The sequence below is a fragment of the Centroberyx affinis genome, unplaced genomic scaffold (genome assembly GCF_046629955.1).
Source record: "Centroberyx affinis isolate AG114_WGS23_722 - 3 ecotype Tasmania unplaced genomic scaffold, CSIRO-AGI_Caff_v1 ptg000109l_1, whole genome shotgun sequence".
NCBI classification, from domain to species: Eukaryota; Metazoa; Chordata; class Actinopteri; order Beryciformes; family Berycidae; genus Centroberyx; species Centroberyx affinis.
The window spans coordinates 852,993-867,317 of NW_027278811.1; the positions used below are offsets into that span (position 1 = coordinate 852,993).

The 14,325-nt window shown below is 43.2% G+C and overlaps 2 protein-coding genes across 2 annotated transcripts; one reads left to right on the forward strand and one right to left on the reverse strand.

The window, feature by feature from the left end:
• Window positions 1-590: 590 nt before the first annotated feature.
• LOC139649702 (transmembrane protein 236-like) lies at window positions 591-3,639 on the reverse strand. Its single transcript, XM_071526183.1, has 4 exons — window positions 3,368-3,639; window positions 3,010-3,082; window positions 2,061-2,184; window positions 591-1,288 (listed from the first exon to the last, which is right to left on the reverse strand). Exons 1-4 carry the CDS (start codon window positions 3,637-3,639, stop codon window positions 591-593), a joined length of 1,167 nt encoding a protein of 388 aa, XP_071382284.1.
• A 3,037-nt stretch (window positions 3,640-6,676) lies between these two features.
• On the forward strand, window positions 6,677-14,157 carry hacd1 (3-hydroxyacyl-CoA dehydratase 1). The gene is made up of 7 exons (XM_071526112.1): window positions 6,677-6,795; window positions 9,143-9,260; window positions 9,554-9,572; window positions 9,669-9,757; window positions 9,928-10,049; window positions 12,948-13,126; window positions 14,028-14,157. Exons 1-7 carry the CDS (start codon window positions 6,677-6,679, stop codon window positions 14,108-14,110), a joined length of 729 nt encoding a protein of 242 aa, XP_071382213.1. The 3' UTR covers window positions 14,111-14,157.
• Window positions 14,158-14,325: the final 168 nt, after the last annotated feature.

Genomic DNA, 14,325 nt, shown 5'->3' on the forward strand with positions numbered 1-14,325 from the left:
ATACCACTGATTACTTGAGACAGATATTTGACTTATTTTCTTTATTAATTTTACCAAAATATATGTCCTTGGTACAAACTCACGCTTTGTTTTCCTTTCGTGAAAATGATCATAACTTAGCAAAGAAAAACCTAAGATAACAACATTGATTTATATTTGTACATATTCACTGCACTTTATGGTAATAGAAAAAAATCTCTGTTATAAACTCTTAAGAAGTGACATTACAGGTACATTCTCAAAGTGCCATGCTTAGGTCAGGGGTGAGGGGACTTGGGGGGTAAAAAAATAACTTTGAACAAGAAGGTAATAATAAAACACTTTCACAACACGTAGTCCTTTGACAGTTAATGTCCTTTATGGGAAAACATTGCCTAAGAGCTCCCTTTTGGCCTGTGAAAAGCACCACCATGCAGTCTACTTTCTCCTGTAATCATCTTAATAAAATATCTCTGCTGTGCCACATACACAAATCCATTCCTATTTTGCTCATCTTAATCCTAGTATCCTATTAGATTTCCTGATTGCGCCAACCCGCTGCTCCCCACATCTTTTTAATGTTGCACTTGTCTTTGTTTGCAGTCTTGGCCTCAAAAGAACAACCTCTCTGTATTGAAGACCCTCAGCTTGGTCATGAAGTTGAAATAGATAAAAGCCAGGCAGACCAACAGGTTCTTCATCAGATAAAGGAGGGGCGTGACAAAGCCGAAGAAGGCGATGAGGCCGATACGCACAAAGAGGAAGGGCAGGTCCTGCAGGGCCACTCCTAGTGAGGAGAGCAGCGGGCTGTGGGGCATGACCACCAGGCGCAGGCAAGACAGGTAGCTGAAGATATAGATGGGGAACACCCAGCCTGAGTAGTAGACTGAGGGGTGTCCTGCCACCCGCACCATCTCCACTGTATCCATCCAGAACATAAAGCTGTCCACAAACACGTCCGCTCGGGCGTCGCTGGCGCACAGGAACCGCAGCGGACCCGTGTAGGCGTACGGAGATATGCGGTACGCCGTCGTGCTCGCTGAACGTGAGCTCAGCCCAGAGATACTAAATGGTCTCCCGGGATTACCTGGTATCCCCGGCACTGTCCCGTTGGTCTCCGGTCGAGCCCCTGCTCCGTTCGGGTCCCTCTCGTTGGCCTGGCCAGCCGCGGCCGGCGCAGGAGTGGCCACAGCTTGGCCGGGCGCAGCTGGCCCTGGCGCAGCTGGTGTTACAGGTGTTACTGGTGTTACCTGTTCCACGTGTGTGAGGACAGTGGAGGGGATGTCGGCATCTCTCTCGATTTCATTAGCTGGAAGGAGAAAAAGAGTCCTTTACAGTAGAGTAGTGCAATCAAACCAACAGTTGCTCCCACAAAATGGAGCAAAACAAATACCTTGAATTTACATTTGCTTTTGTTACTTTTTAAAAAAAATGATCATTCTATGGTCATAAAATCACCTGATGCAAACATAACAAAAAAATGAATGGTAGCATGATATTGTTTTGAATACTGTTCTGCCACAAAGTCATGAGAAAGGACATTGTAAAAATAAATCAACACAATGTATACAATGGGCCATCACCAAAGCTTGCGATGCTAAAACTTCACAGCTACCAGTAATCTGCTGCTTTTAGTCAGACCCAAAACTTCACAAAGCAGCTGAAAAATGTACAAAACTGAAGGATTTTTCAACAGTAATTTAACAAATAAAGTGATTCACTAGAAACTGACAATGCCGTCCCTTAGGAAAACATTGCTGTGGTTCTGTCAATTCAGCATTGTGTGACGAGAAGCAAGCTGGGCTTACAAATTTCCTGCTCATTTCCTCAGCTACATGAGTATTTTTCAACTCTGGGCACAGGCCCAAAAAAATAGGAAGGTGAAATTGGGTCTCCAAATGATTCTGGATAAATGATATCAAAACTTATTAGCTGTATTAACTGGCAAAAGCCTCCCACGCTCCTGCAATGTAAGGTCGGCTGGTATTACTATAGAAGTTGGTAGAGGGTTCAGGATCTATAGTACTCAGTGAGTGATTTGCGTAATGTGTTGTGTAATGTGTTCTGAGGGCTGAACTCACCCTGCCCAGTCAGTCTGCAGTGGCGTATCCTCTCCACAATGTCAATACAGATGAGAGAGAAGAGGACTAGTGACACAGGGAGCTCTGTGAATGTATCGTGTTTCATGTTGTTATCTATCTGAACCTGAGATGGACAAACAACAACCATAAAATTATTATTTTGACTGCAATATGTAATATAAGTAGCTTAACTGACCTAAATAAAATTGAGATGCTTCCAAACTACTATACGAAGCATCAGTTCACCTCAACAATCCTGCATCTTTCCAGGCATACATCACATCGTCTGCATTTCTGACCTGCCCTAATACTGGGTTTGTGGGCTAATCACTTGCAGCTCTGGTATTTGCTTAAGTCAGGACTTCATACCAACAGGACACAGAACAAAGGAGACTAGGAGGTCATCTGAGCTGAATTTATGGCTCTTATGTAAAAGACACCAGATAAGCAAGGACCCAGGGTCAGCTCAGGCTTTAGAAAGTGCCACATAGACAGCTAATAGGACCTGGGCTTCAGCCAGAGAGGAAGTGAAAATGTGCCTAACGGACAGATGATTTGACGCGGGCCGCTTGGACAGGAAAAGGAACCAAGCTGCTTATCAGTAGCTCCTTATCCATAAGGATGGAGATTCCTCCCCTGAGAACCACAGGGTTCCTCACAAATCATCACCTTTATTCCACTCACAGAGGCTTCACACTGTGATACCACTCACCTAAAAAGTTTTATAATGTTTTGATGCCAAAGTATAAAGCTGTAGCTGGTGTTTTTCATAGTTCCACACAACTTGTTTGGATAGTACACACAATCCAGAATAACTACAATGACGGGGTGACTCTTGTTGCAAATACAGCAATGTAAGGGTCAAAGCTCACAATAAGAGTTAAAGGTCAGATAAACAGATACACTAACATAGAGGTACAAATGACAAATGATTTGCAACATGTTTTACCTCTGAGCTGGCGATGAGAAAGGCAAAGCAGGGTAATGTGGACAGGATCACATATACCAGGGCCACAGGCCTCCTGACAGAAAGACAGAGGAAGAGAGAGAGAAAGAAGTAAGGAAGGAAGAGTAAAGGCAGTTGTGGGTGTTGCTAACTCATGTTATTCACCAGCAAAGTGCAGTCCAAACCAGCTACAGGCCTGTTCAGACGCTGACCAGCTGTTCAGGTCTCAGTCAGCAGACAGTCTCACTGCAAGGTTCAGCTCCAGCACTGCTCAGCGTGATGCAAGCTCTTGACAACACACAGCTAGCACAGTGCTGGACCTCCCAAGCTGCCTTCAGGGACCAAGACAGGAGAAACTCACCACTTCTTCCTCCCGATGAGGAACTTCTTTTTCATGAAGACCATGTACTTCATGGGCACCCAGACCAGCAGGGCGGTGGAGGTGACGTAGGCAATAGAGGAGGCCACGATCAACCAGTAGGCCGTGCTGCCGTCGCCGGGGGGCTGTGCCGAGCTCTTGACCTTTGCCACGATGATAGCGAACCTCTGCATGACGATGAAGAGTGGCACGCACAGGCCTGCAAACTGCAGCACCTCGCACAGGGCGAACTTCAGCGTCCTCCCCGAGCCCATGCTGTGGCAGCCCCTGCACTGGGGCGATCAAAAAAAGAAAAAGAAGGGAGGGAGAGGGGGGCTGTTGTCGCAGTGAGGCAATCCCTGTCCCTCTGAGGGCTGGTCAGGCCTCGGACCAGCGCATTGTCTGCCTCCACTAGCATTTTCCACACACCACAGCCCTGGCTCTCTGCTCGCCCAATTGCTTACACTGCACTAGGCATTGTGTACCTTGGTGTGACGGTGATGTGACTGGCCCTTTACACTCTTTATATACAGGTTACAAACAAACTTTGTCTAGCTCTGTACCCTGAAGGATATGTATGCACTGTGTCTATCTCAGTGGGACGATCCAGCCTGGGAAATGGCACTTAAGTTAAAGAAAGACGAAGCAGATTCTCTGTTTCTTCCAACACACCATATTGGGTAGATACTGACCTTTTCTGAGCATCTAAAATAGGTGTAGCTGTACATAAGTATTAAAGATATTATGGACGATACATATTATATCCATCTTGACATTCTCCAAAACACAGGAACTTATACGGGCTCTTTATAACACCCATAAGGGACAGACAACATGCAAGGGCCAGTGGCTGTAACCCTAAGACACCACAGTCACCAGTGAAAACATAATGGTACTTGTATCTCCTCCTCTGTTTAGACATCCCCATCTAGTGGCACACTGCGATACCATGCCAGCAGCTACACACAGTGTTGTAACCAACATTAGAATCAGCATCAGTGGGTCGAAATTACAGCTTTCTTCCTGTCAGTTCACCAAATTCACCTCACTCAAATTTTGCACAAATAAATCAGTTGAACCTAGCTGTATTTTGATGAGAATGACAGTGATGTGCTGTCGGTGTTCCTCATTAGGCCAGATACAAGCCCTAAATGTGGGAACACATGACCACACCGGACTATTGTAACAACAGGATCAGCTGAAATGATGAATCAAGTGCTTTTATCAGTGGCCTGTGTAATTCAAATACCATTCAGACAGAGTTTTCAGAGTGTTAAAGGGTAGCAATATATACAGAAAAACACCCATAAAATACTTTTGGTTGGAGGGATACATTTTTTTTCTTACAAATATACCATAACCCCATATGTTCACAGAACTCAAGCTATTGACAAAGTGTAAATCTGCTGTTGACTTGTTCAGTCTGGAGCCCAAAACCCAAAACAGCTGGTCATTGTGCTGTTCCCGAACTCAGACACCCGAACACTTGATCAAGTAACTGGATCAGGATTAGGTGGTCTGCACTATATTTGGTGCTGTCTTTAGTTTACACACATTTCTACTGGGCACCATGAGAGCAGCTAATTTTAGATTGTGCAATGATGCAGTTTCTCAGGCAGTGCCTCCATTACTGAGAGCAGAACTCAGTACAGTACAGATAAACTAGTAATATCTGTACATGCATTAGACAGACACTAGCCCTTATGCCTGGCCCTCTATACCAGGACCATAGCTGATCTAGCCAGGCCAATAGTCCCTCTATAATAAACTTGTAGACTTCATAGACCTGCCAAGATAAGACATGACCAGAGCAGGATAAAACCATCATAGGATTGGTGGTTTTTACTAAAGTAGGACAGACAGTGTTTCGCTGGCTAGAAGAGAATTGTTCAGCAACACCAAGACAACTCAGTTTAGACCAGCAGTCCTCCTGATCCAATGCAAACACAAGACCAAGCCTAAACATCTCAGGCCTTTACCCCTCAATTAATGATGATGCTTCCTTTCCAACCCATTCAAAATCTCACGGACAGGCTCTTGTCATATACAGGCTGGGAAACAGGATATTCAAGCTTTCCACTTCTACAGATATGGTTGCTATATTCCCTTCCAGTGCATGCAGGTAGAGGGCAGCATGCTCCTGTGTAAGAGAAGAAAGCAACTTTAGGTGAAACGTAAACAAAATAATATCAAGTTGCCCTGTTTGTTTCCAAAGTTTGTTGGTCGTGAGCAAGTTAAGATGCTGACAACTCCAGTTGTCAGTCTAATTTTGGACGCTTAAAAAGCTGGGGGCTATTTTAATGAAAGAATATAAATAGCTTATAGCAAGTTGGTATCAAGCATGAATAAGAGGGTGTCGACACAAGATGGCACATTATTTTACTTTCAAAAGACATTAAAAAAAAAAACGATTAGGCTTGAAGTAAATATTTCAGCCTCAGCAGCACTGTACAGTTAACGTTAACTTACCAAATAAATATAGGCTAGGTGGTTACTTTTGTTATGAGCTCCTCTAAATGTCATACTGTATATTTGTTTTCATCATATGTGGCTAGCTTAAATTTGAAATAGTAAAGTAACGTTAGGGCAGTTTATAGTACAGCGATTTATGATCGCCAAATTTAATATGTACATAGAAAATATATTGCCACTACCATGATTAAATCAAGAAAAAGAATGACAAGAACATGTGGACATCATCATTTCACAGGTAGCCTAGATAGAAGCTATAACTTACCAAGACTTTTGAAGGGAACAGTTCAACTCAACCGCCATTTTTTAACGGAACAAAATACAGAAACGAGAAAATATAACGAGTAGTTTAACTAATCAATGCTGCCAAGTTGTTAATACACATGGAGAGACACCACTGGCATGATCTGAAATATTGAGGCTAAGTTTTTAAAAGCTGAAACTTGGTTTTGAAGGTCTGATAGCTTGGAGCCAAGTTTTTAATATTCGGGTTTGGGTTAGAGGTTCTGTGGTCAGTTTTGCACATTAGCTTTCATATGTCAGTGGTGTCTCTCCACATAATACAAAGTAATGCATTCCTTTTTAAAAGAGTAACGAGTCATAAGTAATGCGGTACTTTTTTGGAGTAACGAGCCCAATAATACTCAGTAAGTTATATATACGGCATCCTATCACAAGGTACGGGGACTTTTAATAGGGACTGGCCCACCGGCAGGCCACGCACTTGTTGCAGCACTAGTCCCGCGAGAGGGGAGCCGTGGGCCCATGGATGGATGACCCTGCTGCTCTCAGCCCAGCTGTCAGCTCCCTTCCTGACCGCCCCACTCTGCCCCCGGTACCATGGCGTCCAGCGAGGACGACGGCTCGGTTGAGGAGAAGGAAAACAACAACAAGAAGAGAACGAAAAGTGCCGTCGCGACCGCATGGCTCACATTCTACAACATCGCCATGACAGCCGGGTATGTGGATTATTCTGCCCCTATCGCTGATTAAAAAAGTGAGGCTAGCCACTCCCTGAAAACTTCGCTGTGTAAACGTGTGTTGCTGTTTATAGGACTGTGTGTCTGGCAGTTGAGGTGCCCGTTCTCCTGGCTGAATTTAGCGGCTCGCCGTGACCCCGAGGTTGGAGGATAAAAACTCGACTGAACGACTTGATACAATAAATGCGGCCGGTTTGTCGCCGGTTACTTGAAAATGAATGGTGTTTGGTGAAAGTTAACGGCGCTGGCGGTGCAGCCTGTCCAAATACGGTCGACTGTATGGTGTCAGCGTCATGCCCACAGTGCTCCCGACAGTTGCAGTGATAAGTATAGACGGTGCGCTGACACTGGAGCTCAGGTCTGGGACAGTGAAATGCTCAATGGGCAGATTTTTAATAACAACATGCATTTGTACATTGCGAAGCCGGCGCGCCATTACGCAGTTGCTTTTTTATTATGCTCGTGTAATGAAGTGGCGAAACGAATACATTTGAATCAATACTTGTATGCTCATGGCACTTAAAGCCCTGTAAATAACACTGAGCTGTCAAATCAGCAAGTGGCACGCACCGATCAATACTGACTAAACGAGCATCCATTTTGGCACATCAGAGCAGTGATTACAGCTTGCTTACCTCGTTGAGGGTTTCTACTACTCCCACCTTAATTTATTTAGGCCTATCAGCTTAATATCTGTCTAAGGTCTGCCTTTTCTGAAGATAAACAGTGTTTTTGCACAACGTTATGGTAAGGCTGTCTCACGAAGAATGTCCAATAAGACAATCATTAGGATTCATTATTGTAAGGAGACAAATATCCTAGGCCTGCATATGACATCTGTTTTATTGCTGCAAGGGTAATAGGTAGATTAATGCAACATGCCTGGATCAATACTCCCACAGTCATACATTCAGAGCATTAGAAGTATCCAATACAAACAACACACTAAGGTGTCAAATACCAATGATATTAGGGTATTGACTTGGTCAGATAGTAGTTCATGGCCACAGTCTGGTACAAAGGAATCTGCTCCTGTTGAATCAGTTTGACCTTGTTCTGTACCACTGTTGCTGAGTCAGGCATTAGAGAAAGCAAGGCAGTCAGATGCACATAAGTTTAGAGGGTTTCTGATTGTTAAAGCGGTAGAATATCACTGTTTAGCACACTTCCACACTGGCCTGGTATTGGTGGTTGATCTCCTATGCACCATTGTGTGCAAAATATTAGGAATATTAGGATTTTTGTTATTTACATGAAATACTGTTGATCAGGTGAAAACTATGATCCCTTATTGATTGCAGCTATTGTATCTGCCTTAGTCATGAAGGAGAGATGTAGATGAAGTGGAGGAGACAAATTAAAGAAAGATTTTTTAAACTTAAAGGCAATTGAGATCTAGATATGAGATCCTAATATGTTGTACACTAACTGCAAATGTTTGTTGGTTCGATGCAAGTGAAAGCCAGACATGGCATCAAGACATAAAACACACACAATGAAAGTCATGCTATGGGTTCTTAATGTTTGATATAACATAACTTTTATTTTACTGTGTAATGACACTTTTGTGAAATGTGATACATAACTTTTGACAAAAGTACTGAAATCAAACAACCTTATTCAGTCTATGCTTCCTCTCCTCATCACAACCTTTACTTAAGGATGTGGACATGTAGTCATCCCACTCTTATTATGTCTTGTGAAGCACCTGTACCAACAGAATGTGACCACAGAGCATATAATAGTACAGATGCTGTATACAGAGAAATAAAAACATTGGTGTCACTTTGTAGGAACTGTAATTCAGTGGCACATTTTGTTTTCTAACCTTATTGGATAAGCTATATGCTGTAAAAAGGGTTGTGACTAGATTCAGGTTGGGTTTCAAATCAATGTGCATTTGCCAATATCAAGGAGGGATATCATCTATTCCCAAACCATTGTAAGACATATTGAACTCTTGTACCAAAAGGCCACTCCAGACTTCTTTTGTCACCTGTTAGCTACAGTCATAATATATCATTGATTTACTATAAATTGATTTACAGTGCATATTTCACCTCTACAGAGTGATAATGCTCCTTACTGTTTCTGCAAGGCAGTGAGAGGTAATCCATTCAATTTCAGGTCGTTGAGGGACTTGGAGGCCTAAAGGAGATGATGTGATTTTCAGTTTTACTTTCATAAATGCTGCAAAGCTGGGTATGGTATGATGTGGGCAAACTCTGTCCTTTATAGCCTGTTCCACCTTGCAGCATCTTGAGGACTTAATTGTTCACACTAAGCGCTGTCATTATATCATCTAATGTTGCCCATTCTTCTCCAGGTGGCTGGTCTTGGCAATGGCAATGATGCGCTTCTACATCCAGAAAGGCACACACAAGGGTCTTTACAGAAGTATAGCAAGGACACTCAAGTTTTTCCAGACCTTTGCATTAGTTGAGGTAAGACCTTCAGGAGAATATTGTTCGCTCTCACTCTCATGGCTGCACACAATCACAGAGCAACCAGAGGAGATGTTGTCTTACAGTGAGAAGTGATAGTGATTGTATATGGATGGATTTGGTACTATGGTACTTGTACTATGGTATTTACTTGTCAGAATCACAGCCACACAACAAAAGGCTTGGCAGACCACAATCAACTTACATACTACTGTAAATGAGGTAAAGACTGACAAGAGTTTGTTAAAAAAGGAAAGAGACTTGATGAATTAATTTTGTGTCTTGTTTTACAGGTGGGACATTGCGCCATAGGTATGTGATGCTTTTGCTCAATTTATCCAGAAACACTTTTATATGACAAAACCTGTGCAACTGTAAAATGATGCTTTTTCTGCTTCTCCATTGCAGGAATTGTGAGGACTTCTGTGATTGTAACCGGGGTTCAAGTGTGCTCACGAATTTTCATGGTTTGGTTCATCACCAACAGCATCAGACAGGTGACTATCAAAACGAATACTGAGTCTGCTGTGTTCTTCTCTCAATTCTTCTTCTTCTTTTTCTTCTTCTTCTCTTAAGTACATAGACTAATACTTGTTACCTGTACAGTTAAACAGTTGACTTTTTCCTCTCCCTGTATATTTGCCATCCTTTTTTGACTCATTGAAAGGTCCAGAATGAAGAAAGCGTAATCCTTTTCCTGGTTGTGTGGACGGTGACAGAGATTACCCGATATTCCTACTACACATTCAACCTGCTCCACCACCTGCCGTACTTCATCAAATGGGCCAGGTGGAGATGCCACGACCGATGGCTTGGGATGAGCTTGGAGCTTGAATTGCTATTACTGTGTCGGACATTGTGTCTGAGCATGTCGGCCCGCTCTGGTGTTTTCACCTCTGGCATGCTTCCCTCCCTGGCCTAGACCGGCTTTACATCAGGAAGTAGTACAGCCGTGTGTATTAAGTATCGCCCCGGCTCACACAGAGAGGAGAAGCATGTGTGTGTTTATTGATTAGCACCTCATTAGCCATTCTCTGTGCATATTGGGTGAACTAACCGCTAACATTGTGCCCTGACAATACGGACAGTGCAGCTACAGAACACAGGCTGATATTTAATCAGGTCGTTTTATCATTCTGCATTATAAAGGAGGATTAAATATGGTTTATGATGACTTAAATGTCTAGCATAACTATCTGCTTTATTGGTTATTACACACAGCTTTTTTTGTTCCACTGGAAGGAAAGTGTCGACTCTCTGTCTTGCTCTAGCAAATTATATCTTCACATGTTTTGTTGCAAGGTTCGTATTTATTGCAGTATTGTTTTGAGACATAAACCTTGGTTATGAGCACCAAAAAGACACATGAAAAGAGGCACTAAAATTGAGACATTGACATAATTATGAATGTGAATATATGACGTCCATATAACCTCTCAGCTGTAGTGTGACATAATGCTGGCCTACTGTATGAGGCGTACTTATGACGTGGCAGTCTGGCCTTGCATATCTCTCTGCTACAGTAGCTCAGCTGAAATCGGAGCAGTCGTGAGGAACGTCAGCTGCACACATGGACAGCTATCCAACACACAGGCTTGGCATCTTACAGAACAGAGAGGGCTATCTCGCTTCAGAATAGTGCGGTTTACAGATCACATCAACCCTGTTTATTAGGTGAGACATTGCTCTTTCTCAGGGTTTACTGCAGACAAAGGCTTACCAACTAAATGTTTTTTCTGCCACTTCAGTGTGTCAGCTGCTCTTTAGTGAACCATTTAGTTTTATGCCGTTTGTTTTGGGTTCCCTGGCCTCGATTCTTCTGCACCGAACCCCACTATTCTCCCTTCCCCCCACCCCCCCACCCTCGCACTCTCGGGTCTTCCTTTAAGCATGGAGGAGACGCCAGGCCCCCAGAGAGGGGCTCATGTTCAGCTGCTCCTGTTTTTAAGACCATCTGTTTTGGTCATGGAATGTTCGCCCAACATTTCTCTCACATCCGCTGAGACGCTCCCCCGAGCCTTTGCCGCGCTCTTGAGTAAAATACGGGTTCCCTATAGGCCCTGAGTCACGGCATATAGTGGAGAGAAAGCTCCTTTTGATAAAGGAGTCGCTGCCGTCCCCCACTTTTCTCCAGTGACCGGTATTGCTGGCAGAATGACAAGATTATGGCAGTTTTGGTTACAGGAGAGCTGTATAAAGAGCATTTTTGTTCAGCGCTAAGAAGCTCACTAAAATCAGCCAGAGTACTTAAACAGGCAAAATGATTCATATTTGAGATTAGATTTTAAACTGACAATCAGATGTCAAATTTGGGACTACTTTTTTTGGATGAGGTGTTCCAAGATCTATTTGTTTTCCAAGTTAAAGCCAAACTACATAGCAGTAACCCTACCTGCTTTCTACTCTATGAGATTAATACATTTGTACCTGTAAGGCCTACTAATTGATGTTTGTAAGCCTTGTAGTGAGATCTTGGTGGTTATCCAAGTGACGGGTAGTGTCACTGCAAGTTAGACTGTATGTGTATGTGGTGTCAGTATGCCAAGTCACCAAAAACAGCAGCTGTCACTATAGTATTCAACTGTTTAGTGCCTTAACTCAGTGGCCCTCTGTTGTGCGAGATCCACATTGCAGCCACAACCTGATCCTGCAGGTTTTCCCCTACAACATCTGCCAAATCACATCCTCTTCCATCAGGGAATCCCGGCTCCTTGTCCAAGCTCTAGTCATCTGCCATCTTCAGTAGTGTAAGTCCCTCCTGGCCGGGCTCCCAAGGTATTCTTGTTAGCCTCTACAGCTCATCTAGAAGGGTGCAGCATGCCTTGTCTTCATTCTCCCCAAATTCTCCCCTGTCATCCCACCCCCCGGCCCCCCCACACACACCCCCACCGGCTACTTGTATCAAATTCAAAACCCTGTTGCTGGCACACAAGGCTGCTAAGGGAGATTCACCCCAATACTGTAAGGCCATGGCTGAGTCCTACATACTGGCCTGTGCTCTGCAGTCTACGAGGCCCTGTGCTCTCACTTCTTAATGAATCAGAATCAGTTTTGTTGGCTCGCACAGTCGAGGAAGTTTGCACAGTCAAGGAATTTGACTTGGTCGTTCGCTCCCATGGGTCACATTAAGCATAAAACAACACACAAATTATAAAAGAAGTAGTATATAAAACTTTTAAAATTAGAAATTAGGGAATAGGTCTCTTTTTGGTGACCTGGCTGTCTCTCCAGACTCCCCACTAGTGGAATGACCTTCACATTCCAATCAGGACCACAGAGTTAACCCCTATCTTCCGTGGTAACCTTAAAACTCAACTCTGAAAAACCTTTAGCACTCCTTACTATTGGTTGTTTATAATGTTAGCGACCTAGAAATGTAAGCTTATTCTACTATTAAACTCATTGTAAGTCACTCTGGATAAGAACACATCTTTCTTGAACACATCTTTTCAAGGTAGCATTTGCTGTGTGCCTCTGCAGTTGGGAATTTCTTCACGGTAGCAGAAGAGTAGTGCATCTGTGTTTTTCTGTGCTTGTTAATTAAGTGTATGGATGTCCATGCATGTGAGTGTGTTATCATCCATAAACTATAACTACAGGATTGTGTGGTTGCACGCTTGTGGCTGTGTATATATGTGTGAGAGCACAGTGCGAGGTCTTAAGACATCCTTCTCTCTTCTCTCCCAGATACAACCTCTTCATCGTCATGTACCCCCTCGGAGTAGTCGGAGAACTGCTAACCATTTACACTGCTCTGCCGTTCGTACGCAGATCTGCAATGTACTCTATGAGACTCCCCAACAAGTATAACGTCTCCTTCGACTACTACTACTTCCTCATCATTGTCATGCTGTCCTACATCCCATGTAAGGAGCATTTTCAGTCCTACAATATGCATATACTGTATGTTTGTGTTGTTAACAGGGATGTAGTGGAGGGTGAACCCACCAAGACTACCTATCATTTGTAAAATATAGTTTCCCCAGTTTTTGCGCTATATGTAGCATTTTTAAACATCAATACATTATTATTATTAAATCAATTGTGATACCTTGGTATATTTACTGTAAAGAGACCATGTTTGAGATGATTCGTCATACTAGGAGCGAGAGAAAGTGGAGGCCATTTGGTGCAGTTTATTTTCTACTCCATCATCAAAAATGGATGTCTGCTGTTGATGAAGTGGCCCAATCATAACTGACATAACTCAAGCCCACAATAGTCAAAGTTTTTATGCACTGCTGGCTCCTTAACGGGAAGCTGGCGACGTTAACTAGTAATGTTACAAGTTAGAAAATAGCACAGAATAGCACTAACTTTGCGTTAACAGCAGTGCCATTAACTGTTTTACTTGCATTTATTAGCTGGCCATGTTTTGTCAATGTCATATTCTGGGTGTGATCACAATGAGGCCACTTCCCCAAAACTTAAATATAGCACTCTAAGTCTTGTATTCCGTTTTGGAGGTCTTGGTGAGTTGTTTTTCCAGTGAGAATTCAACCTGGGTGGACAGTAATTTTCACATTTTTAATGTTTATTTCAAATGCAAAATTGTTCTGATATTTCATTTTAACAATTAAATTAAAAAAGGTCTTGAATTTAACGTGATGAATCTTGCAGACAGCCTGTTCCAGTTGGTGGTTGTTCACCTTATAATAAATGCTTTTAGGATGTCATAGTTTACTTACCTTAATTTGTTACCACCACATCACTGGTTATAACAACATGAGAAACGCATTTACACAGTTTTTTTTCTTCTTTTCCCAGTGTTTCCTCAACTCTTCTTCCACATGCTGCGGCAGAGGAGAAAGGTGCTTCACGGGGAGATCATAGTGGAGAAGGACGACTAGCAGCACCTCGCCATTCACCACGCTGTTGTTTGAGAGCCTCCACATTGCCCCACCCCCCACCCCCACTTCACCTCCACCCACCATTAATACCATCTCATCTTTAGTACCTTCACCCATTACATTCTTCAACACACGGGACCGGGAGAGCCAGACAGACGACGACCCATCTGACAAGAGCCCTGTCTGATGGTAGCCACCAAATGGAACTGGACTTC